Below are 27,463 nucleotides of genomic sequence, written 5' to 3' on the forward strand. Positions count from 1 at the left end.
TTTAGATTTTAGAATGATAATAGAAAAGTAATTTATTTGCTTTCAAAATAAAATGATTAAACTTCACTCTTTGACCTGAGATTTTCCCACCCATTGTTCCCTTCTTGTAAATCTCCATGATACAATCAAATCCTCCCCATTTTGATTAAAGCGTCTATTTCTAGGAGACATAGCATGTCCTCCTGGGGTAGGATCATGCGAGGTCCTCTTCAGGAATGCTGTATCCAAGCTGCAAAAGTTCCTTCAGTACTTTCTCATTGGGTTTCAGGCTATCCAGCCACGTATTGTAGTTGTACTCAGACATCTTGCCGCCATAGCGTTCGGGCAGGTGAGCTGGCGAGATGTGCTTGTGCAGAGAGGACATGTCAGAGCCATGGATGAAGATTTTCTCCTTCATGCGCTCATTCAGGAAGGGCTTGAAAACCTACGTGACAAAAGAAATCATCAAAATTACTTTTTTAAATCATTAGCAATAGTATCACGATTTTTTTTGGAAAAAAAATAATTTTACATTGGATTATTAAAGATAAACAACATATTACGGCGTTATTACACTTGCACATTAAAATTTTAATGTGATTCACATTAATTGTCGCTTATGAGCGCGTCCAAATTTGTCATTTGTGTCTTTGAGTCACTTAATATTTGGGGTTTTTCTATTTATTGATAAAGAAGTGGACTTGGCCTGCAAAAATAAGTTTAAATTTACCTAAAGCATAAATATTTTTCACATTAAAAAATTAATGAGAAAATCGCATTAATTTTTCGCATTAATGCTATAAATCAATTTATATCAAATTTTGCGGGCCAAGTCTACCTTTTTATCAACAAATAGATCAAATTTTGAATATAAAATGATTCAAAGACACAAATTACACATTTGGACTCTCACCAGCGACAATTAATGTGAATCATATTAAAATTTTAATGCACAAATGTGATAACACAGTTAGGCTCTCAAAAAGTAATGAAATTGAACGGTATTTAGGATTTTAAGACCTTCGGAAACTGGGCTAAAGCTTTAGTTTGAAGACCGCTTTAAGTACACATCGTACAAAAATAAAAGCATTTCGGGCAAGGATTTTTAATTACTTTAATTCTTTAATGATGTGGAAAAAATAGCCGGACAGAAGCTGAAATTACATCTTATTGCTCTTTTTTCGCTTCACGGAAAATTACGCAAATTTTATGGACGAAGTTATGAACGGAAAGTTTGACATCGCGTCGATTTTAATGATATTTTCCTTCATTTTCTTACCCAATTTGAATTCTAGGTGAAAAATTCTTTTCTCAGATACTTACACTATAAATAAATTATATTTGGAATGTTTTATTTAATTGTTTATGGTAAAAAAATAAATAAATACTTTAAATAAATTGACCGCTATGATTTTTTTCATAGCATCCTCCTGTGTCTCTTTGATATATAATTTCTACTTCTTTTCACAATAATCATCTATTGATCTTTAAAGAGCTAACTCCAAGATATTAACATCTTGTCTTCGTCTCTAGTATTTCTAATCCATTAACTGACTAGGTTAAGATGCCATGTAAAATCGTATAGTTAGGACAAATAAAACGTCTCAGCTTTATGGAATCCATGACCTATGTATAACTCTCGCAATTGTTTCAACGAAGAAAATTGTAAAGCTTTTTAAATTATGGGAAACGCATTTTTGGTAAGAGTTTGAACTCTCCAATGGAAGATACAGGGTCAAAGGCCTAGTCAGCAAGTGGTTTAAAGAGGGCCCGGAATGCCAAGAACCGAATTATGAATGGGATAGGGGGTGCTACATCTCGTCCTAGATTGAGAGTTCCATCATTCGGAATTGATAAGCGAGGCTCTATCGATTGTCATTGCATTTTAGTAAAGACGGGGGCTAAATTGGAAATTATTAGTTAATTCCCAAGGGGTAACTCATTTCCATTTTCTCTTCCAAGGGTTTCTGGTTTCTCGGTCGTGATACAGAAATTGAGTTTCTCGGGTTTCGCGATGAAAAAAATTGGGTTTCTCGGACAATTGACGAGAGTTTCCCAATATGAGTTACCCCATGGTAATTCCAAAATAACCGGGTTTTTAGGATAGACCGGTTAGACGATTAACCGGTTTTGGATGGTTTTGAAACCAGTTAACCTGTTTAAAACCCGTTTCAAATTTAGGATGAGATTATGGAATTTTGAGCAATTTTTCAGAACTTAAACTTTGATGTATTATTTAACACATATTTAAATATAATCTTTTGTGAGTTAATTGAGAACTTATTTATTTATTTTTTATTTTGTTTTTAAAATAACATTTTAAAATAAGTTCAGAAATTTCAGAGTGCAGTAAAATTACTGGGAGTTTTTCCAATAATATTATATCGTGGAAAAGCTAATGTATTCCTTTTTCAACAAAAAATGCGGGTTTTTTGGTCGCGAATGATTTTTAAAGTCTATTTAAATAATTCTCTGCAGAAAACATACCGGTGCATAATTTCTGGTATTATATATCATGAAAATCATTATTATAATTTACACCAAATTAAACTAATAAATACCACATTTTGATAAAAATTTTACAAGAATCTTGTACAACAATCTTGGTGAATTTGGGTCTTAATAAAATATAATTAAAATATAGCAAGATTTAATAAAAATCTCTATGAAGACAAGAAGAGATAAACATCTTGTTACTTTTTCACATAAAACAATATTTTACGTTATAGTAAATTGTTTACAATTTTTTCCTCTTGTAAATATTTAACTAAAGTTTAAAAAATAAAATATTATATTTTCAAGTAAAGAAGTCCTGAAATAATTTCTGATAACCTTTAAGGAAATAATTCATTTCAAGAGTGGAAGAAACGTACGGGTTTCCCATTAGGGGGAAGTGGGGCACCTTTGAAACTGGGGCACCTTTGAAATTGGGATTTTTCACCTATTTTTAAATAAAATTAAGCCATATCGTGATATAATTTAGCTGCACAAACAGGTTGAGAAACTAAATTACATTATGACATGGCTCAATTACATTTAAAAATAGAAGAAAAATCCCAATTTTAAAGGTGCCCCACTTTCAAAGATGCCCCACTTCCCCCTACTCATTACTACCCATTACAATACTGCTTATTACACTTAGAATCCTATTGCACTCCAGGTTCCCTTCTAAAGTCAAGGAAATATTTTGCAATATCTTGAATTTCAAGAAATAAATTTAAGCTTAAGAGAAATTTTAAAATTTCTGTAAAGACGGTTTTAAACAGGTTTTATCTTTAAAAAATGGTTTTAGAACCGTCTCCAAAATAGGGCGGTTAACCGGTTTCTCGGAACCGTTTTTCGGAACTGATTAACCATTGTTGAAATCACTAGAAATCATGGATCTTAATAGTGTGGGGGCAATGCGGATTAACACTTAATTTAAATGGGGAATGGACCGGCTTGTGAACAAATAAACTGGAGTGGGCCCCAGACTGTACGCGAGGAGCTATCTATAAACACGTCTGTACTGCACAACGGTCCGCCAAGAAGAGAGAGAGTTCTGCCTTTCTCTACTTGCATGCCTATTCGTTACTAATAGTCGTATAAGATACCGGGTTTTTATTGCTTCTACAATAGTTAGTTATTGAAGGAAATTATATTTCAATCTTAAGAATAATGTCTCAAAACGATGTTCTACGACCAAAAAAGCTTTTAGATTTTCTATTTGAAAAATCAGCATACATTGTAATTTAATCTGATTTTGATGATTTTAAGTTTCTATTAATAAAAAAACAAATATTATAGTTCTTTTTATTTTAAGGAAAAGAAATCAAAAACGACTTTCATTTTCTTTTTTTTTTCTTGAAACTTTTTTTGTGCGTATAAAATTAAAAATTTAATTAAAAGAATTATTTTTTTGGTGGATTTCATAAGGTAAAAGCTCATTAAAGCCACCAAGACATTTTATCTTGTTTGAGAAATTTGATCAAAAATTTTCGCCAAGTTTTCTTAAATGCCTATTTTGAAGATTTTAAAAATTAGATTTTGCACAACGTTTTTGATTTCTTTCAACGATTTTTTTTTGATTTTTAATACTAATTAATTAATTTGTGCTTATTACAAGACTCGTAATATCCAGCAAAAGACAAAATGTTGCTTATTGAAAAATTACAGCAGTTAAGCCATATGGATAACCCTTAGGTCTGAAGCCTGTATTATGGTCAATATCGTGCATGGACAACATTTCGAGTCGAAGGAACGAACCCAGTTAAAATCCCGAAAGCCAAAATTCCAAACATCAAATTTTCTCTCTTCGGGATTTTGGCTTTTCGGATTTAAATCGGTACCGGAAGGAATACCTGTTTAGCAGGGAGTTTTATCTTGGCAGTGCCTTCAAAATATTCAAAATTATTTATTATGTGTTAACAAAATGCAGTAATATAACGTTTTTCATTAATCTGCCTTTTCCTATAAGCATAGATGTTCAAATTTTGTATCCCAAATGGTACTGAATACGATGCCAATAAGTCCTGACAAGAGTTTTTAAAGAGCCAAATAGATGTTCCTTCGAATAAACAAAAATAAAGATCTTGATATTATTCTTGGATTGATTTATCCAATTTATACAAGTTCGGATTCACTTGAAAGGTGTATTAATGGAAAACAAATCTATCGATTTCTTTTCATATCAAATTATTTTTTTTGTTATTTTTAATTTTATTTGAATATAACAGTGGAAAAAGTATCGCAAAATTCTCTGAAGTACTTAGAGATCGGAAATATCATGCTTTACTATTTTACTTGTGTAAAGTAAAGTATTATGCTTTACTACTTTATGAATGCTAAAATGTCCATAAAGGATGGAAAAGCTTCTCATGCTTTGCGAAATGCTCGAATTCATGACTTAGATGCTATACCTCAAAAGTACTTTTGCAATATTTACTTTTGCCGATTCAAAATGGCTCAGGACAAAATAAAATTGTTTGTAGGATACAAATTAGTTACTGATTGTGAACCGGTTGATTACCGTCTTAAACCCGTTTTGAACTAGTTCATACTTGTCAGAAATTCCAAGACCTTTCCAATGAACTCAAATATGATACCATTCGGTTGAAAAATACGCTCTCTGGAGCGTTTTTAACCTTCGACCTTGAAAAACTGTTATTAGGAATATTTCAACGGTTTTCTACCGAACAAAAAGATTCACCAATGGAAATCGATGATTTCCAAGATGGCTGCTATTTTCTAGCATTTTATTGGCTAGAATTTTATTTGTTTCGTTTTGGATTATCATATCGACTGCTCAGAATAAGAAACGAACAACTCGCAGTAGGAAAGTTTTACAGGAGAGCGATTTGAAGCTGAGATTTTATATGCAGAGTATAGGATTTTTGTGATTTAAAATCCCTAATTTTGAAAATAATTATCTTTCAAGTATAATATTCACAGTATCTAAAAAGCGAATAAAACGGTTTTTGTAAAAAAACGAGTTGTTCGACTTACATTCTGAGTCGTCGATATTCTCAAAAGGGGAAGGTAAATAAATATTTATATTCACCTGGAAAACAGCATCGAAGGCCCAACTCTGGTTGATGATGTGGATTGAAGTGGTCCTCAGTGGCATACACGTGACCATCAGACTGATCATTTTCTGTGCAACTGAGGGACTCATGTGCCAACAGTGATTCAGAGTGAGACCTTCTAGATCAAAGATCCCAACTCCTCCAACCACTTGCGTCTGTGGTTCCATCGATCCGATCTCCAGGATTATGAGGGTGGCCCTGAAGAGGTCATCCAGGGGAATCTTTGAGGGTTTCCAGTTGCCAATCTTGTAGAACATCAGTCTCTTTCCATGCTGATCCCGATAAGGAGCCACAGACACGATATCATCTTCGCCAATAGGACGCAAACTCATTGGACGGACATTGGCATGTAATTCTGGATGTTGTTCCCGAAAGCTGTAGTATCTGCACAACTGATAAGGTAGAATTTTTCTTTTAATATTTAGGCATTTTAGCGAGCAATGCTTTGTTGAAATTTTAAACATTCGTTTCTCACCATTAATCATCTATTCTGTGCTCTATTAATTATGCTAATATTTTTCTTTAATTACATAAGAAAATATCATTGCAAAATTATCTGTTCTTCTTTATGATTTCGATTGAATCGTTAGAAAAAAAAATGCAATGAATGAAATACATTCAGCAAATAATGTAGCAACTTAAACAATTACGCGAGTTTTCAATGTCTTCAACGTGAAGTGTATTTATTGAGCTCTTTTGTCGTGAGATTTTTCAATTAATTAGCCGCTTCATTGACTTTAATTGTCTTTTCCCATTCAAGTTTATGTTTGTAGCTTTTGTAGTTGTAAAGTGTGTTAAATTAACTCACCAATTTGTACGCATTGTCCACACGAAAGAATCTCGCACGCAGGAATTTCAGTAGATATTCATCATCTGTGCGATGTGGCGTACAACTTCCTTTTTCTATTAAAAAAAAAGAAAGAAAACAGAATAAGTTATCCAAAGAGCAAAATATTACGAGATACATCTCTAGAGGTCGTATATTAAGTGAGAATATGTGAGAATGATGATCATTCACATTATTTCAGTTACAAGATATTCTATGCCTTTGGATTTGACGAATCCTTTTTTTTGGGATTCTGGAGTTTCGCAATATTTCGATAAAATTGTTAAGATATTCTCTATATAAGGTACACGTTGTTCTTATACTTTATAAATTTTAATTTAAAGGCGCTTGACCTAGGACGACTGAACCAATTGAGACTCAGAAAAAAATTCCTATCAATCCTATAAAAATTGCTAAAGAAGTAATCATTTTAGAATATTCTGGTATACGTTGCAAGAATATGGACAAACAAAAAAAGTAAATAAGAGAAAAATAAGTCAATATTTAATCGAAACTGATTTCAAGACTTTTCCAAAAACTCCAAATTTAACTAAATTGGGTTGATTTATGGGGGGGGGGGTGTCGTCCGAAGATCAGAAGTTCGTATCTCTTACCGTTTAACCTCTAAATGGGTAACAAGTTTACGAAAAAAAATAAAAAAGATAGGTCATTTAAGGTACTTAACCGATTCATTACCGATTGCGATACAGTCGACTTGGAATTTTCAAGACCTTTCCAAAAAAACCAAATTTAACAAAATAGGTTGAAAAATATGCCCTCCAGAGTGGTTTTCCCTTAACTTCAAAATTCAATATGGAGATTTTTTTTTAGGTCATAGGTATGTTTGGAGGAAATGTTCGCCTGGACCACCTCCAAAACATATCCAAAAAAAGGGATGGCAAAGCGTCCCAGCTTTGCGGAATGCTCGAACTCACGAGATAGAGCTCACCGTGAATTAGTTTTTTTGCATGATCTTTTGGCATTACTGATCTACTAGATATCAAATTGATTTATAAATCACAAAAGCATTTGAAAATCAAAAAATCGGTATTTAACCGACTCATTACCGATGAACACCAATGCAGCTGGGTTTGAAATTTCAATACCTTTCCAAAAAATCCAAATTTAACCAAATGGGGTGAAAAATTATCCTTCCAAAGTGGTTGGTCTTTGACCTTCAATAATTCAAAATGGCGAATTTTCCGGTCATAGGTATGTTTGGGCGAAATGTTCGCCTGGACTAGCTCTAAAACATATACAAAAATCATTGAAAAAACATAGGCCAATTTTGAGAAAAACCGAAAGAGACATGTTTTTAGGTGTGGGGAGGGGAATAGGGGATAAAGGAGGAAAAAGTCTAGAGATATTGTTTCTTTATTGGGGTTCATCGAAGAAAGGAAGTCGATATCTCTTACCTTTTGACCTCTAGCTCGAGAACAAATGTAAGGTCAAGTAAAAAAAATTCTGAAAAAAATTATTCAAAATCAGTACTTAACCGGTTCATTTCCGATGAAGACCGATATGTCCGGGTCCAGAATTTCAATACCTTTCCAAAAAATACAAATTTAACCAAATCGGTTGAAAAATACAATACAATACAATACAAATGAGCCTTACAAAATAGTTGACCTTTGACCTTCAATAATTCAAAATGGCAAATATTCACTTTCAGGTCATAAGTATGTTTGGGTGAAATATGCGCCTGGACTATCTCTAAAATATATCCGAAAATCATTAAAAAAGCTTGAGCCAATTTTGAGAAAAACCGAAAGAACATGGTTTTGTAGGGGTTAGAGGGGGGGGGGGGGGAAACGTCGAGAGATATTGTTTTTTTATTGGGGGTCATCGAAGACTGGAAGTCTATATCTCTTACCGTTTAAGCTCCAGAACAGTGAAAAGTTGAAAAAAAGACGATTATATACTGCTCTCTCTTTGATTTCGAGCAGTAATAAAAGAAATCGTAGCCGTTTTCAAAATAAACCAAAAAACATGGCTATGGAGGGGCTGAAGGGGGTGATGGGAAAATAAAAATCACAATAATGATCTTTGGGTCGAATTATGGGGGGTCACCGAAGACCGGAAGTTCGTATCTCTTACCATTTGGCTACCAAATGAGTAACAAGTTTATGGACAGATAAAGAAGGATTTAAAAAAGATAGGTAATTTACCTTCTAAAGTAGTTAATAATACATTACAGTAAGAAAAAATCTTAAAATGTTAAAACAACTCTATGGAAGAGTTGAATTAACTCTACGAATATCGATGTAATTGTTACTCTTTCTCGTTGTAAATTTTAGTAAATGGAGTTGAAACAACTCTTGGTGCGAGTTGAATTAATTCGTCGGATATCGATGTAATTATTACTCTTTTTCGATGTAAAATTTCATTTCGACTGAAGTATATGCTTAAGTGTTTCCATTTTAAGAATATACTTCAGTTAAGAAGATTTTCGTGTGACAAAGTTCATATGGAACATCAACTAGAAATATGACTAAAAATGTTTCATGAAGACATGTGCGTGCATCATACGTGATAGTTCGCTCGGAACATAGGGAACATGAGTTTAAGAGAATATTAACAAAGAAAATGATAAAATAAAAAAAAAACATAAAATTGCAAAATCCTATCCATTTTGGGATTTGAAAGAGTTATTTTAACTCTTAAAACGAGTTATTTTCAGTCTTATAAAGAGTTATTTACACTCTTTTGTCGTGTAAATTTTAGGAAAAAAAGTTAAAACAACTCTTCCGAATATTACACCTAAATATAATAGAAGTAAAATCAACTCTAAAATATAGTTAATCGAAAATCACAACGAAAAAGAGTTAATTTAACATCGATTTGAGTAAGTTTTACTCGATTATTTTTCTGAGTGTATAAGCATTTTAGAGGAACAAGTAAAAGCGTTTTATACGTTTTGAAACACAATGCTTTAACCCATTCCTTACCATGGTATTATACATCATACGCAAATTGAGTGATTTAGATTATTTATTCCTCGGCAATTTTTATCCGAATTGCTGTCTGGAATGGATTTTTTATAACTTTATTTCTTCAATTACTTGGGAAAAATAGTGCGACAGAGATGGGAAGCATTTTGTTATTGTTTTCTTGCTTCGCGGAAGATCATGCATAATTTTTGCTTAAAATGGCGGACGGAAAATACGACATTTCGTCGAATTTGTTAAAATTGGCCTCTTTCCTCTGTCCTGATTTGAATTCTAGTTGCCAATTTGTGTTCTTGGATAGTTACTCTATCTAAAGCAATAAATTTTGTATTGAATTAATGCACAGAATTTAAATTTAGTGACCGTTAAGACAGTTGTTTGACAAGGGCACCCGGCGCCCCCATAATAGGTAAAACTGTAGGAAACTAATTCCAAAATATGAACATTCTATCTCAAGTATTTCTGGTACAATGACTGAATGGGTTAAGTACACTAAACATTTGCCGATAAAATACTTTAAAAATTCTCAAGGAAATAATCTTCTTCGTCTACATTTGGTTCAGTTCCACTTAAACATAGGTGAAATATCTGAATTTCAAAGGTACCCCACTTCCCCCTACTGTAGTTTGTCTTCAATATTATCAATGTTATCAATTTAAGAATTGCAATACTTAAATTTTGCAAAAATACAAATTTATTCAAGGTAAAATAAAGCATGGCATTGCGTTATACCGCTACCCTGAGGAAATAAATCTTTCTACCTGTCAAGTAGTGATTTTAAATGAAATTGAAAATAATAATAAAAAAAAGAAATTTTACCATAAATTAAATCCCGAAATTCTTGAATAAGGGCACAGACTCTATGGGGATCTTCTCCCTGACGATTGGCAATTTCCTGGATTTTTTCCGGTAGCTCAGGATTCAGGTCTAGCATATGAGCCACTTCCACAGCTGGCATTTTGTACTGATTAGAACGTCACCTGCAGAATAAAATCCATTCAATAAACTTAGCACATCTCATGGCTCTTTATTTTAGCAAATATTAGAAGTTCTCTTTGACACATTTTTTCTCATCATAAATCTTTGACGCAATATCCAACGAACAAAGAGTTATTATCTAAAAGTTTTCCACAATTTTGCAGCTTAGAATTGAAAACGCAGAAAAATACGATATACCTAAATATTTCCAGTTCCAACAAAAAAATAACAAAATCCACGCAAGAGAGATTTCTATGAGGGCAATTGCAAAATATTTTTACCCATTTATGCCATATCAAGCATTCACACAAGGTCAAAGATTCCTGATAAATCGCTTGTGTTTTGAAATTCAACAGATTACACTTAAAATATTACATCTTTTTCAATTGGTTTATTGTGCTAAAATTGCAAGTTCCCTGTATTTTCTCATGTCAATAGATAATACATGTTATTTTGCGGTTATCATTGTGTAATTGAGAACTATTTTCAGAAGTAGATAAAGGGTTTTGCTTGAATATATGATTTTGTAGAGTCATTTCATGTACTTTGTCTTATGAAACTAAATTTTTACAGCAAAAGTCGCATGAAACTGTGTTTTAAAGTTAACAAATTTTATGTGACTATCTGGTCTGCAATTATTTAATAAGAAACATTTTACTTACGGTCTTGTAAAAGAAATTAAAAAAATTAGGTTGGAAAGCTTAGAATAGTTCATATTTAGTATTGAATGAGAAGTCTAAACGAATTTTATCTAAACAGTTTTGTTCTATTTCAGGAGAATAAAACATCTAGTTAGGATGAGAATCACAGAGTTTAATTTACGTCTTGAGTTCAATTAACTAATTCTTTCATATTAATAAACAAATAAAAAATTACATTATGGTGAAGAGATAGTATTTTAGAAAAATCTGAAAGATCTAAAACTGTGACCACCTAAACATTAAATTTTAGAATTTAGAAGAACACAATGTAACTTCGAAGACCAAGTATACTCACAATCGAAATGTAGACAAGGCTTAAAAAGTCTCGCAATTTTATAAATAAACTACTCCCCTAAAGAATGTATATCAAAATAAATTATGGAAAAATTGAATTTGATAAAAATAATAAAGAAGGAGAAAATATTGAAGAAGCTACGCTTTGTCTGATATCACGCCCTTCTCTATTTGGCTTGTTGGAGGCGTGGCTTATCTTTATAGTAACTGCAATCCCTTGCAGTTCGTTTCGAATAAGTATATTTGAGATAAACACGGTGCCAGAACCCCTACTTCCTACTATAACTTAATAATCTTAGAAAATAATTATATACTTTTAAATAATCAATAAGCTAGGAATGGTTGAGCCAAAATTAAAAAAATACTTATTCTCCTCTTTGCGATTGTTAATTTTGAAGATTAAAAAAAATCACCACTGGTCGGATAATGATGAAGATGGGGCGTGGCTTAAAATTTCTACACGAAAATTTCGACCTATATTCGTGATAGACATTATTAAAAAATTCTACTTCTTTATCCTTACAGAATGTTTTTCTTTTTATTTACGATATTGCTAATCAGTTACAACACTTATATAGGGCATGATGGGGCAGTTTTAACTGGGATCGGGAATCTTCGTTCCTCCATTTTGTTTTTTACACTTTTGTTTTCCCCGTTTGTCTTTGGAATCTTTGTTTTCGGTAATTTTTGTTTTTTTTTTTCAAACTTTGTCTTTGGAAATCTTGTCTTTCATACATTTTGCACAATTTTCGTAAATTTTGTCTGTAACACATTTTGCACAAGTATATTTTATAACTTTCCAAAAATTTCCCATTTCTTAGAAAATTTCCATTTTCTCCAAAGGACGAAACTAAAAATTTTCCAAAACACAGAAAATTTCCCTTTGCCCCAAAGGACGAAACTAAGAACTTCCCAAAACACAGAAAATTTCCCTTTGCCCCAAAGGACGAAACTATGAACTTACCAAAACACAGAGAATTTCCATTTGCCCCAAAGGACGAAACTAAAAATTTCCCAAAACACAGAAAATTTCCCTTTGCCCCAAAGGCCGAAACTAAAAATTTCCCAAAACACAGAAAATTTCCCTTTGCCCCAAAGGACGAAACTAAAAATTTCCCAAAACACAGAAAATTCCCTTTGTCCCGACAGGCGATACTGATAACTTCCCAAAACACAGAAAATTTCCCTTTACCTCAAAGGGCGAAACTAAAAATTTCCCAAAACACAGAAAATTTCCCTTTTCCCCAAAGGACGAAACTAAAAATTTCCCAAAACACAGAAAATTTCCCTTTGTCCCGACAGGCGATACTGATTACTTCCCAAAACACAGAAAATTCCTCTTTGCCCCAAAGGACGAAACTAAAATTTCCCAAAACACAGAAAATTTCCCTTTTCCCAAAATAAGTGATCTAAAAATTTCCCTTTGTCCCGACAGACGATACTGATAACTTCCCAAAACACAGAAAATTTCCCTTTGCCCTTAAGGCCGAAACTAAAAACTTCAAAAAAACACCATTGTAATACCATTATTTTATTTAATAAATTTTTTTCAATTTTCCACTCTTAATAAGTATTGAATTTATTTAATATTATGTATAAAAAGTTTATTTTCGAAAAAACATATAATTTTTTTTTCATAAATCCAAATTCAAAGTCCAAATTTACAAAATTCTATATTTTTTTGAAATCTATAAATAGATTGAAAGAGAGATAAACAAAATTTGTCAGAACGGTCAGATCGATTTTTTCTCGATCTCTCAGAAAACTTAATCGATTTGTCATCATGAATATTTTTTAGCAGAAAATTCAGTGCTTTACAACTTTTCTAGAGATCACTTTCCTCTATCTCAAAAGAAAGTGTGCTTCTCGAGCCATTTTATAAAAATCGAATTTGTGGTATTCTATTTCATTTCATTTGAAGCTAATTTTGCCAAATGTGGGATAATTTGTGTCATTTTTCCCTCGAAAATACGACACATTAAATTGACATAATTTTATAGGAAATTTTTTTTCAATTACTCTGTCAAAGACAATTTTTTCTCAATGTACTTCAATTAAATTAAGTATTGAAGTTTTCTGTAAAGAAAATACTCCAAGATAGGGCTTAAAATTGCAATATCTTTTTTTCATGTCCCTTGATCAAATTTCTTAAATATTGGCACGTTTAAGAAGGTTTATGAAAGCTATAACATGATGAAACTTTGAGGTCTCCCGTCTCTTTTATTTTAGAAAATATTGAATTTTGAAGACAAATTTTGCCCTAGTATTCCCGAAATCCAAAAACGGTACTAAACGCAGTGTTCATAAATTTAACATGTGTGAAACTGCCTCATCCTCTCCTATATTTTTACGCAATTAGTCCCATGCAACTATTCACGGACTTTAAATAAGTCTCACGCGAATTATTTAAGATTTTATTGATAATTATGAATATAGAATCATAAAGAAAATAACTAAGGTATCTTTATATGTTTTAATGAGGTTGAAAGCTATAAAAATTATATGTACCTTTGTTTCTTTTTTAAAAACACTTTTTGGTGAAAAATCATTAACTTTTTGAAAGCGCCTTGTACAAATGTAAACATATATTGATGTGGGACTTTTCTAGCCAAATTTGTAACACACTTACAGCAAATTTATAATTCATTCTCACTCAGTCAGTGTAAAATTGAAATTAAGCTTCTTAACAGAAAAAAACTCCCACTTAAAGCGAATTAGACAGACGCCTGAAACAACTTGAAGAAATTATTTCAAACTCGATAATTAGTGATGTGATAAATGTTCTTGTAGAATGCATATTAGCGGTGTTAGTAGCAAACTTATGGAGAAAAAAAACTGTCATATATGCAACATAATTCTAGGTCAAGAAAGACTCCATTTGGGTATCAATTGCACATTTTAAAAGCACAGTCAAGGTTCAACATATCCAGTGCACTGCACTGAACTCGATATGATCACTCTAAGCAAGTATCTTGGGTGATTGCATGAGGAGAGGGAGGAAAAAACCTACATCATTTTGTTTGCATTCAAAAAGTATGTGCACACAAAGTGAATTGCCTTGGATGCAGATGAAAATGCCGCGAATTTTGTTCCACATTTTCCCATGACTTTTTTTTGCCACATTTGAGAATGTTCTTAAATTGTTTCACAATGTGCATTTTCTATCTTAGGGCGTGCTATTGCTCCAAAACATTTGAATAAGTTGCGCAAGATAAATTGCATAAGCGTGGAAAAATGTCAAGTTTTTCTCCATTTCCAGTGTCAATTTAATCATAGTTTTTTTTTTAATATTTAGAAAACACAAACAATTTATAATTGCCATAAAATTTATAAAATTGATAAATCAGTAGAAAGCTTCGTGTGCCGTTTGTCAACATCAAATACTTATCTCTTGAATTTAATTAAACATTTTGCAGGTTCTCCTAGAGGCTCTTTTGATATATTTTGCACAAAAATTTGCTTAAAAACCATGAAATGGCAAATTCGTTTGGCAGAGATTATAATTTTTGAAAATAATGCACCAAATACCGCTAAACCTTGTGCACAGTTTTGTTTTTCTTTTCCTATATTGACAAATTTGTGTTTTTATTTAATTTTTTTGGAATTAATTGCACATAAAAAACACCCACAGTCATTTCCTCAATTTATTTCGTCTGAAAATGAAAATTTCTCAAGGATCTCTTCAAAATTAATTAGGTATTCCCCACATAATTTCATGTGCCGCTTGCCGATCTTCAGCATTCAAGAAATAATGCCATTTCCTACAATTTTCACACACTTGCTTTTTTTATTTGGAAATAAAAATTGCATAATTTGCAGATGAATAAAAATTGTGGGTGGATACTGACCTTTTGACAGTCATGCTTTCTTGACCTTTTTTTGCACGTGATGAAAAAATTTCTTTCAAACAAAAGGTGTTTTTTTTTCTTTCATTTTTCAAGATCATGTCTCAAGAGTCGCAATTTTTCAAAGGGATTGCCTTACGCTTCTTGGGAAATTTTGACTTTAAAATTAATGTTGGGAGATTGCGAGGCGCATAAAAAATCATTTCAGATTACAAATTGACTAAAAAGATACACCCATGTTTCCAAAATTTTCATTGATATGCGGAAAGATCGTTTGTATAACTAACGGAAAAATGATGAGAGAAAAATGCAAATTCATCTTCGTGTGTTTACTATTATGTTAGTTTTTTCTAGATGTACGCACATTTATTCCATTATGTTTTTATTGCTCGAACACAAAAGAAAGTGGGATGTAATTGATCGATCTTGAGACATATCCCTAAAAAAAATTGGCCAAAACCGTGAAAAGGCACTCGATAATCTAATAAAATTTTGAAAAATTCGTTAAGAATTTTATTTTTCTGATATATTTCAAAAAAACGTCAATAGACAGAAGCAATAGCAAATTGGCTTTAAATTCCGGAGCATCCCAGGCATAATTCTTATGGCGCTGGCACACCTTTTCAATTTAGTGAAATTCAATCGATTGAAATCTTACCTCTTACTCTTTCAATCTGAAAAAAAAATAGCTGTCTCTTTCTGTCAAATGAAAAATGAATTTTCAATTTCAATTTTAAATTTCATTTGATAGAAAAGAGACAGATTTATCTGATTTCTATTTGAAAGAGTAAGAGGTAAAATTCCAATCGACTAAATTTCACTCAATTGAAAAGGTGTGCCAGCGCCATAAAATGTTCAAAATAATTACACTCCTAAATCTGTCAATTTCTTAAAGACAAGCTAAACAGTTAAATAAATTAATTTACAGATTTTTTTTCAAATTCCTTATTCAATAATTTCTGAAATAATATTTCATATTCAGAACAAGCCCCGCCCACAAATAATTTTAAGTGATAGGGGAAATTGAGGCAACACCGAACATGGAGTAGCACAGTACATTCATTTTTATTTCTAAACTACTTGGACTTTGACTATCATTTCTTCACTAGGGAAGACTGGGGCAAAAGGTCACAAAACGGATATTTTATTTTTTTACAAGCTACCCGAGAACCTCCAAAATTTCTAACTAGCACAGTTTTATAGGAAATTTACCGCTCTACAACTCAGTGAAAGTCAGTTTCTTCTATTTTGTAAAGAAACATATTTATCGAGCTGTTTTGTTAAAGGTAATTTTGTGATCATTCTCAAAAATGCTGGGGCAAATAGTATCAGGCATAAGATATTAGGGTCAGAGGAACGTCTGTTCGACAGGGAACCCCTATTGACACTTTTGTCAAAATGTTGAAAATTATTTAATGTATCTAATAAAATATAAGTAATATAACATTTTTTCTGTAATATACCTTTTACTATAGACAGAGATGTTCAAATTTCGTATCCCAAAAGGTACAGAGTAGGGTGTCAATAGGTGCTGACACGAGTTCTTAAAGTGTCAATAGTCGTTCCTTTCACCCTATCACATTTTAATTCGCTTTATTACGGGATTCCGTAAATTTAAGTAAAATACCTAGATTACATATTTTCATAGGAAATTTATTCTTCTACACCTTTGTAAAACACCGTTTTCCCTATCTGAGGGAGAAAAGCTAATTTTACGCTATTTTACAAAAAACACACAAAAGACTGCAAATCGTTTGACTAATGCAAACAACAAGCGGCGACACATATCATTGACGTTTCTTTTCATCGTGGAACATCAGAAATTGTTTCGGTTTTTGTTACTTTTTACCCCAAGTGGTCGTTTTTAATAAAAGGATTTCTGGAGAAAAGAATCTTTGTAAAATTCTGAAATAGATAGCGGATTCGTATTCAAAGGATATCCAGGTAATTTGGGAAATTTTCACCAGTGAGTGCATCAAATTTAATATAAGTAGCTAATAATTGATATCTTCTGCACGGAAAATATTTCAAAAATAGAGCTAAAAATTGCTAAAAATTTCGATATTTTTTTATTTTCTAAATCCCTTGTTCATATTCTAACAAACTTACGACATTGAAGAAGACCCATGGAGGCTATCTATCGAAAAACTTTTTACCCGCTATCTTATTTATCTTGGAAGATATTGAATTTTAAAATTTTCGATTTGTGACTTTTTGCCCCAGTCTCCCCTACTTTGGAGTTTAATATCTAATTAAAAAATTGCAGTGTTTAGTGCTAACCCATTTTCGGTATTGCTCCAGTTTCCTCTATTGCCTTATGAAATATGACTAATTGAAAATGATTTATACTTTAAATTTCAAAAGTTTAATACGTGTAGGGGAATGTAGGCATGGTTCGCACAGAGCGAACCTTCAAACGATGCTTTTCTCTTTGTTTGCAAAGATCTGACTTACCATTTTTCACCTCGTCTCGTGAGCTTAATAATTATCTATCTTATGGCTAGAAAATGACGAACTAGCTCTTTGCAAACAAAGAGAAAATTTGCGTTGTTTGGAGATTCACTCTGTGCAAACCATGCCAACATTCTCCTATATAATCTCACACAGCAAATCACCGGGTATTTATTACTCGGATGATGAAGCGCGAGTATATCAATCAATAAAATAAGCCACGCCCTCTGAAACAATTTTTGCATAAAAAAAATTGAGCCAGGGATGATATTTAGTATAATTGCACAAAGTAAAATTTAGATTGTTCTAAATGCTCAAACCAAAAACCGTAATCTAAAAATATATGCTTGACAATATTGGTAAAAGGAAATTTTGTAATGTAAATGGGGGCGTGGTTTATTTTCCTATGAGATGAATTTTATGTGTTGTTGCTTTGATCTAAAATGCGAAAATTATTTATTTAGGCATAGTAAATATTTCTAACTTATAAATTCAAAAATTTACATTTTACCTTAAAAAGAGGCAAGGCTTAAGATTATTTCTGGGCGGAGCTTACAATAAAAGAACATACTCTATTAAAATGTTAGAGAAAAAAAAACAAATTACAGATATTTTTTCTAAAATCTTTTGTAGGTAAATTCTTCCTACTCAATAGATGTCTTTAAAAGGAAACCGCGCAAAGGGTTCGAGCATCTCGCGAATTTTCCTACACTTCTTTTAATCTTTAGCTCTGATTGTTGCGTTAAAAAATATAATACCAAATTAATATGCATGATCTGATGGTGCTTTGTCAACTGATTTTTTTGAAAGAGAAAGTGAAGAAACAGCGGATCAATTTTTGATTGAAATTTGCATTTTTTTTTCTCAGGGAATTGGCGAAATTTTTGACAAAAACTGCATCCGATTGAGATGTTATAATTGAATTTTGCAGAAGCTGTCTCTTAAATCACTGAAAAAGCGTTTAAGATGCTACTAACGAATTGTTTCTTTTTTTCGTAATTTTCGCGAAGTTTTTGCATCTTCAGTGGCTTATAAACATCTTTTTCTCGTTCGTTTAACAAGAAAAATTAATAGGTATTGCTGTTGTAAATCATTGAGATAAAATAGTCAGTTTTATTTCAACAAAAAAAATATTGCGAATCGTAAAACATGCTTCTTGCTCTTAATTTTTGGTAATAAAATAGTTGGTAAAAATAAAATCGTCAGTTTTGTTTAATTGGTCAGTAAAATATAGTAAAATAAAATAAATAAAATATAGATAATAGAACTAGTAAATTAGCTAAATTACTGTAACAATAATGTAATAACTTAATTTGATTTGCTACTATCCAAATTAAATGAAATACTAATCATTTGATTCAGTACATCAATAACATAATTATCAATGATTGCAATCAGTAACCATCTAAAAATTTCGTATTTTCTCGACTTAAAGATAAAGTGTGAAAAATTGTGGTGAAAAATTAAACCTTCATCAAAGATTTATTACTTTTGATAGACCCACTTTAATTCCATTTATCGCAATCTAAATGTGTAATTCTCAAAAAATGCCCTAAAAAAGAGCCACTTTTTGGACGATAAACTTTCCTCACAAACATTTCTAGATTTCATCAAAATGAGTTAAAGGTGCAATTGCAGGGGAAAATTCAAACGTGTGTCTTTCATAAAGAATTACTAATTGACTCTCTTTCTCAAGATTTTCTTGTGAAATCTCTGTGTCTGGGTTCATTTCTTTTCCTCGTATGGTCGACCGGTGGAAAAGACGCAAGCCCAAGTGACCAAGTCGACCAAGTTGCGACCATTAGATGGAAAATATTATATGGAATACTTTCCTTGGTGGGCTATTGAATAATCATTTTGAGATAATTATAGCACATGCGCAAGTTATTTCTTTTCAGTCGCTCTTTTTGTGCGGCATTAAAAGAGCTTTCAGCTCACTTTTGAGCTCCTCCTGATAATGAACTTGAGCCCCACCAAAAAAAACACCACAAATGATTCAATAACAAGAGATGCCCTTTTGTCTCGCTAAATCCACAAATCTACGCAGTTTTGGAGTCAAGAAATTACCTTGAAAGAGCTTCATGTGACAAGAGTCGCACAAAATGAAAAAACGTGCAATATCGCAAAATTATGCCCCTTTATCTTAAATATATTTTTCTGCCTCTCTGCCTAAAGAGGTAATTGATCATTCTTTTTCGTATTACTTCCCCTGCAACAAATTTGCCTTGGATGTGTCCCAACAATGCATTGAACTGCCGTACAACGTGCTTCATTCACGGTCACTAAATTGCATTTTTAACCAAGAAAATACTCCATAAAGAGTCTCGTGACAAAAAGGGAGATAGGAAGAACTTATAAAATCTAAAGGTATTCCAGATGAATACAATAACCACTTAAATATTCAAGGAAAAATTAAGAGCTACTCAAAATTAATTAATTATGACAAGCATGCAAATTGTTACTGAAATAATTTATTTAGTAAAATTCTAAATTTGAGCAGAAAAATTTAACACTAAACCTACCGAACGTTTTTGCTCGTTTTTCGGTCAAATGACAAACCGCTGTAGGGTAGGATACTCCAACAAATTTGTCTCGGAAAAGAGCAAAAAATTAAAATTTAAACACTGAAAAATATATTACATGCATTGCATATTTTAAGAAATCTATAAATTTTGATAATAATTAATTTGAAACCGGTAAATTTGACCGGGTTTTGGTAGGTTTAGTGTTAAGAAAACTTTTGTTATACTTTAAAAAACTTTGACTGATTGTTTTTCTAATAATATGAGTAACACAAAGGCCTAAATAGACACAGGTTGATCCTCAAGAATATTTAGCTTGGAAAATTTGGCAATAAAGAACTAGGACATTTCGCTATAGGTTTGGGACGAAAACACTGTTACCCTTGCCGACAATAGGGTCATATATGACCCGGAAAATTCTACACGCTCTTCTGGAAATTGTGAGTAGTTCATTATATCAAAATATGCAATATACAATCTTTGGATATTCTATTTTGTGTTTCTAAAGAACTTTTTGTTGAAAAAAATAAATTAATATAAAAAAAATTGAAAAAAAAGTCATTTCACAAAGTTCGAAATTACTGATTTTTGATCTCAAATATTTTCTTTTCCTGAATATCTGGAGTCTTGAGAAAATAAGCCAAGAATCTTACATCCTTCTATTATGATGTCGTGCACAAACCGATAGATTTCAATTAATATAAATAGACAAAAAAAACTTTTTTCCCCGGGTCATATATGACCCTAAAGACGCGAAAGAGTTTAACCCAATTTCTTAATGTCTAAGAATCCTGAATACAAGCAATATTTTACAGTACGACACCAATAGAGTCAACGTATTTTATTCTTATATATCTGCAATATTCTATGTTATTAACTGCTGTAGTAGTCACTATTTGACTTGTTAAACATTGTCTCAGATTCTGTATAAGTTTAAAAGTTTTCACGGTATTTAAAATTTTTAAGGATTGACTCTATCGGAGTTGTACTGTATTAGTTTTTCAAATTCTTCTGGATCACTTGCCTTAACACCTAATTCTTGTTAAAATTTTCCCAAAAATCTTGCATGATAAGGATTTAGAGAAATTCAGCCAAATACTTAAATCTTACGTCTGAACCCCGTATAAGGTGTTACTCGGATCGTATCATTTTCATACATTTTGTAAGCAATTGGTTCTCGACAACTTTAAGTGCCTATTAAGGGGTTACGTGGGTTAAAAAGACTGGAAAACGCCACATTTTCTCTATAATTTTTTTTTCAAAATAACATATTTTTATTTGGCATTGAATAAATGAGCAGTAAAAAGTTAAAATTGATCAGTATCAAAGAAATTTGAAACAATGATATTGTCGTCCAAATTTTGGCAAAGGGAAAATAAAGGGCTTTTCACTCTATTTGGAACTATTTTAAATGTTAAATATATAAATTAGGCTCATTTTTGTAAAGATTTAAGTTTTTTACTGACCATAATTAGATATTTTACTGATCATTTTTAATTTTTTACTGCCCATTTAGAATTTTTTACTGCTCGTTTGTTTTTTGCCTTTTTATTTTAAATCAAGTTTTTAAGCATATAAAAATACAACATTTAAACTTAAACTATATTTTCTGAAATTTTTATCTCAAAATTTAAAAAAAAATCAGCCGTTGGAAGCTGATTTTTGGAAACGGTTCTTCAAAAACACATACTTTTCCGTGAACAAGATTTCTTAGAATATATTCATCTCATGTCAAAAAATTAATATTTCCTGTTAGCTGATGAGTTATACTCGTATTTGAACGGTAGGGGAAAGCGCGCTACCTTCGGACGATTTATGTTTCGCAAATAATCATTTTTTTTTTCATTATGTTATAAATGAATTTGGCTCATTATAATATTATATTTTAATAGCTAGTTCATTTCCTCAAATTTAAAGAAAAGAGCTATGAGTAAAATCCATGAGGAACATAGAGAAAAAAATTGAATTGTCCGAAGCTTGAGTCGTTCGAAGGTAGCGCACTTTCCTCTACATTTTTTAATTAAAATTTGGATTTTTAGCAGAATTTTATACAATTTTCGGAGTATTTTACAATACGTTTTGTCGTAAAATAATTTGTGATCGAGGTAAAAAAAATCTACCATTCAAGTACGTATTTAACCTATCACCTAACAGGAAATATTTAATTTTTGACGTCAAATGAATAAACTTATCTATCGAAAAGTATGATTTTTTCAAAAACCGTTTCCAAAAATCAGCTCCCAACGGCTGAATTTTCAACATTTTGAAATGAAAATTTAACAAAATATAATGAAAATGTTGTACATACTTTTATGTGCCTAAGATCTTGAATTATTTTTTTTTTGTATTATGTTGAAAATATCTAAAGAAAATAATGCTGTGAAGAAAATATTTTTTGTGCGTGACCCACGTAACCTCTTAAGTGATTAATAATATTTAACGTTTTAGCCGGCAAGTTATAAAGTCAAATGTAATAAATTCCAGTATTGGTATGATTTTTATGTTTAAATGCTAAAACAAATCTATAGGTATTAAAAAATAGCCAAATAAATCATTTTTTTAATCAATTGCATCTTATATAAAATTTTGTAACATATAACATTAGGAATTGCTCTAACAGCATAAAATTTTAATTATTTATTATAGGCATTGATATTAAATACTGTTGAAAAACTTAAAAATCGTTGAACAATAATTGTTCTCATTGTAAATAATAATTATTAAAAATATTTTTTTGTCATTTCTTTACTAAGAAATATTTTTGCATCGTTTTACTCTGGAGGTTGGTTAATTTTTTGCGGCTATTAAAAGGTAGCCGGACTTTCCGGTTTCTTTGGGCCCGGTTGCCAAATATTCATTTTCGTAGGGAGCGGCTGGAGATTCTGAGCGTGGAACTTCCATCACGCTGCTCGTTCGCCTTACCCCCTAAGGATTGAGGCTTGGGGTTTGTCTGATGACTGTCCCCCATTGACTACACCCGCCTCTAGGTTTTCTTTTTCTGAAGGTCAGAAGAACACACTATAAATACTACAAATAAATAAATAAATAAATAAAAAAATAACATTGAAACATTACAAAATATTTCTTAGATGTTATCACAGATTTTTGTATCACAATAAGACGGCGGTGACCGCTGTTACACAAACATTGGATTCCTTGAAAACTCAAATTTTTGCTTTCAAAACCTCTAGCTCCAAAGCAGTATACAAATAAATTAATCAACAAAAATATTTAAAAAAAAAAATTTAAATAAATATTTAAAAATGTATATACAAAAATTATCAATCTTATCGACATCATCATAAATTAATTTGTAACTTTATTGTTGGAAAAAGAAACATATCTCAACGTTAACAGATTTACATTAAGACTATTAAATCATTTGAGTGTAAGAAGTTACCTAAGCAAATCACTTTTGTTGGTTATTTACCGCGGCAAATTAGTAACCGAAAACTAACAATCTACAAAAAATATTAGGCTTTAATGAGTTCTAAATCATAATACAAATCTGCAAACAATATAAATTATTTACATAAAACGGAAATAAATGAAAATCACCACAAAGAACTTTTGGCAGAAAACTTAAAGTTATCTATAATTTTTTATTAAGTGCTTTGCGTATGAAATTAAATATTCAATACCATAAAATATTTGATTGAATGATTTGTTTTAGAATTTCTAAAGTATTGTTATTTTATTATCAAAGCCTGAACATCCAAATTGCTTTGTCCGGAACTCAAAACTTCAGTATATCAGGGGATATTCTGCATGTTTGAGACACTTTTTTATCTTTTGGCTTTAAGCATTATTTCGCCAAAACTAGGAGAATTATCTTGAAATTTTGTGCAAAACTTAGTATACTAACTAGTATAGACTTTACTGAAATAACTAGATTAGCGTTTTTGTCATATTTGTTTAAATAATCAAAGAATAATTCACCGCGTCTTAAACACGCAGGCTGTCATCTATATGCACTTAAAATACTACACAGAAAAAACATAACACTATTATATTTAAATAAAAGGGCCTAAAAAATTAAAAATTGTTTAATAAAAAGTAATTGATATTTTTTTTTGATAATATGTTGAATATTGATTTAATTAAAAATAAATGATTTTTTGTATTTTTAAATAACGCTCAAATTTTTCTTTTTGATTCTTTTTTTCTCATTTTGATGTATTAATTTTTTGTGTAATTTTTTTTCTTTTCTTTTTTCACAATTACTGTAAGAAGGATGACCCTATTATTATGAATTAAATAAACTATTATTATTATTAAATATTTGTGATTTTTAGATTAGATTACAGTGGGGGCGGTTCCTCGCGGAACCGCTGCACCCAGACCTCCTTTCGGTCCCATTATGCATTCCCATTATTAAATATTTGTGATTTTTCTACTTATATGATTTCATGTGAACTCGTTGGTATTCTATTATACCTAATGGAAAGCATTCCGACTGAAGTATACAACTTCAATAAAGATTTAACATTTTAATCACTTTTATTTTTAAAAAGTCTTAATTTTTTGTTGAAAAGTCAACGATTTTGTTAGGGGAAAGTGCCCATGCTTTACACGGTCCCAAACTTTATAATGAATAAATTTTTCTTATGTTTTTCAATAAATGTGACTTATCGCACCCATATTTTAAAAACTAGGGGAAGGTGTCGTGTTTTTAAAATATATCGCGGAGTCACATTCATTCAGAAACATATGAAAAAATTAGTCATTATGAAGCTTGGGACCGTCTAAAGCACAGGCACTTCCCCTATGTTTAATTTTTTATTTTTGTTTATTTATTTATTTTTTATTAGGGGTCCATCTGGAAGATGATTGCCCCGAATTGAATTTTTAACTTTGGTATATAGCTCTTTTTCATGTTTCAATGTTTTTGTTGCTAATAAAATTTATTTATATCTAGAACTTCTGATTGGAAAAATCTTTGGAATTTAGGAAAATTGGTGAATTTACGAAAATCCTTAAAAATTGTTTAACTGTTGTTTTTATTTTCATTCTAGAAAAAAGTTGTTCTCAGGCTCAAAGATTTAAAACTTTTTAGGAAGGTGTAAAATTACACGATAACGAACTCGCAATTACTTTTAATAACTATATGAACCTAATATAATTTTTCAATTTCTGATAATATTTCAACAAGTCTCAAAAGAAATAAAAAAAACAATTATTTAAAAAATCATAACAAGAAAACTTTTACCTTAATATTACTTAGCATGTTTTCTTTGCATTACCAACGGTCCAGTTTTTTTTTTTAATAATTTAATTTAATTTAATTCAGGCCATAGTTTTATTGCCATACTTTTATTAAATTTAGAAAAATATCATAAGTTTGTGAGAAATAACTATCTAAAACATTTTAACTGAGTTAATGAGTCTTTAAAGCAATTAGTACGAAAAATTAAATGAAAACTGAATAAAAAACTAAAAAGTTGCACGCAATTTTGTCCGTTAGAGAAGTAAGTTTCATGTGACACTTTATTTTACATGATCTTCTGAAATTCGCTAGGACGTTATAAGTTTATTGGTGAAAGATTTGCAACTCCTTTGCAAAATACCTTATGTGTCTATTGAGTGTTAAAACCATGAAATTGATAGTTCTGACTAATTAGCAAATTTTTAACTGAGACTTATGAGTACGAAAACACATCGTAATAATGATTTCAAGGTAAGACTTATTGGTCTTGAGACTTCTCACGATTCTTCAACAACTGAATGGTCCATTGAAAGGAAACTGCCATTCTTTTCAAAGTCCAAAAAGGCAGAATCCATAAAGTTTATAGCGTTCTATTCACCAAAGAGAAAATTGCACAATTCACACGGAGACTTGCATTCACATGGATAAAAAGCGCACATTTAGTGATCCCTCATGTGATATAAAAGTGACTTTTGCTGCAGCACAAACTCTTTATTGCAGAACTTTGAGAAAAAGAAATGGCAGGAAAAAAAGGTCAATCTCACGATTGAATATATTATTCTTGCTTTTTAAAAAGATGCATTTAAGTGGCATTTAATTAATAAATGCAGAGAAATTCCCAGGATTTTTAAGTAGATAGAGTTTTGTCATTGTTTGCGCGGAAAATACTATTTGTCGATTAGTCAAAGCAGAAATTTTCCACATAGCGCACAAAATGTGGGGAAAATTGTTGGTATATGTGACTCTTAAAAAACAGTTGGAACTTGGAAGTTAATATACATTGCAAAATGTTGCAGAGTAGTGACGGACGATGATAATTACAATATTTCAATTTATTAGTTCGTCATTGATTTCATCACTCTCCCCATTCTCCCTCTGCACTAAATTGCACTGAGACAAAAATTCACTTTTATATGCATTTTGAGTTCTTTCTCAATCATATTCTAGCTACATTTAAGCACCTCCCTCTTCCTCATGGAATTTCTGTTTTAATTCTTTCCACATACAACTGACTCTAGAGAGGCAGAGCGCTCCATCAATGTTACAAAATGTTTGACTGTGACCATATTCAACTTGGCACAAGAAGTTTGAATTAAACAATTGTATGTGCTTTAGAGCTTGCACATTCAATATACTCAATTAATTGACCGTCCTCCTCAATGACGATATTATGTGTTGGGAATGAGTGATGAAGTTTAAAAAAAATTACCTCAGAGATATTTATAACAAAATCAAATACACGCGACTATTTATTTGTCTATTTGTTCTTTTTGTTAACAATTTCGGCTGCCCTTTAACACAATATTTAATTAATCTTGGTGTAGAATTTTCGCGCCAAATACGCTAGAAATCACACAGAAAAAAATCAACTCTGAAGACTCTGAACACTATGAGCAAATTCACTTTTAAACCACTCCGTCCGGCTGTTTCACGCAAACTGATCCGCCAGCGAAATCCGTTGCCTCACCACATTTTCTGCTCTCGCGGAGTCCCATAGACCTCTCCATCTGGTGCTTCCAGTATCGTCACTCACCTCGGACATTCGCAACATAAATTGCGACAATTGCCTAACCGCAAATTGTGCGTCACGATAAGACATCATGAATCCACCTTCCAGATCCGCGGCTGTGGGTCTTGAGGTTCATCAATGAACTAAACAGATCCATAAAATTATCCTGTATCTCTCTCTAGTTCAAGAAGCTTTTCTAAACGGAAACACTCCATCACATCAATTATTTGCTTTTAGAATTATTGGATTCTAAGTGCATAAAAAGACCCCTTATCTCTCAGCCTGAAGACCATGAATAAAAAAAAGTTAAACATCGCATCATTCACTTCATTCATTACTTACCTTTCATGGTTCTGCAATTTCTTGAATCATTTGCATAATTTGAAAGTGAGAGTATTTAGAACAGAAAATGGGGTCACT

General features: G+C 31.4%; 1 protein-coding gene across 1 annotated transcript; it reads right to left on the minus strand.

Annotated features, from left to right (window-relative positions):
* LOC129805845 (alpha-tocopherol transfer protein-like) lies at positions 1 to 27,183 on the minus strand. The gene is made up of 5 exons (XM_055854062.1): positions 26,744 to 27,183; positions 10,137 to 10,297; positions 6,352 to 6,446; positions 5,519 to 5,935; positions 1 to 424 (listed from the first exon to the last, which is right to left on the minus strand). The coding sequence occupies exons 2-5, from the start codon at positions 10,273 to 10,275 to the stop codon at positions 194 to 196; spliced, it is 882 nt and encodes a 293-aa protein (XP_055710037.1). The 5' UTR covers positions 10,276 to 10,297; positions 26,744 to 27,183; the 3' UTR covers positions 1 to 193.
* Between the last annotated feature and the right edge of the window lie 280 nt (positions 27,184 to 27,463).

The sequence above is a fragment of the Phlebotomus papatasi genome, chromosome 3, assembly GCF_024763615.1.
Source record: "Phlebotomus papatasi isolate M1 chromosome 3, Ppap_2.1, whole genome shotgun sequence".
Lineage (NCBI taxonomy): Eukaryota > Metazoa > Arthropoda > Insecta > Diptera > Psychodidae > Phlebotomus > Phlebotomus papatasi.

Excerpts from the sequence above, each read along its gene's own strand:
- LOC129805845 (XM_055854062.1), bottom strand. The coding sequence starts at position 10,275 with ATGCCAGCTGTGGAAGTGGCTCATATGCTAGACCTGAATCCTGAGCTA. Across the intron at positions 6,447-10,136 it reads ATTTCGGGATTTAATTTATG|AAAAAGGAAGTTGTACGCCA; the intron begins GTAAAATTTCTT and ends TTTTTTTAATAG. Across the intron at positions 5,936-6,351 it reads TGGACAATGCGTACAAATTG|TTGTGCAGATACTACAGCTT; the intron begins GTGAGTTAATTT and ends CTACCTTATCAG.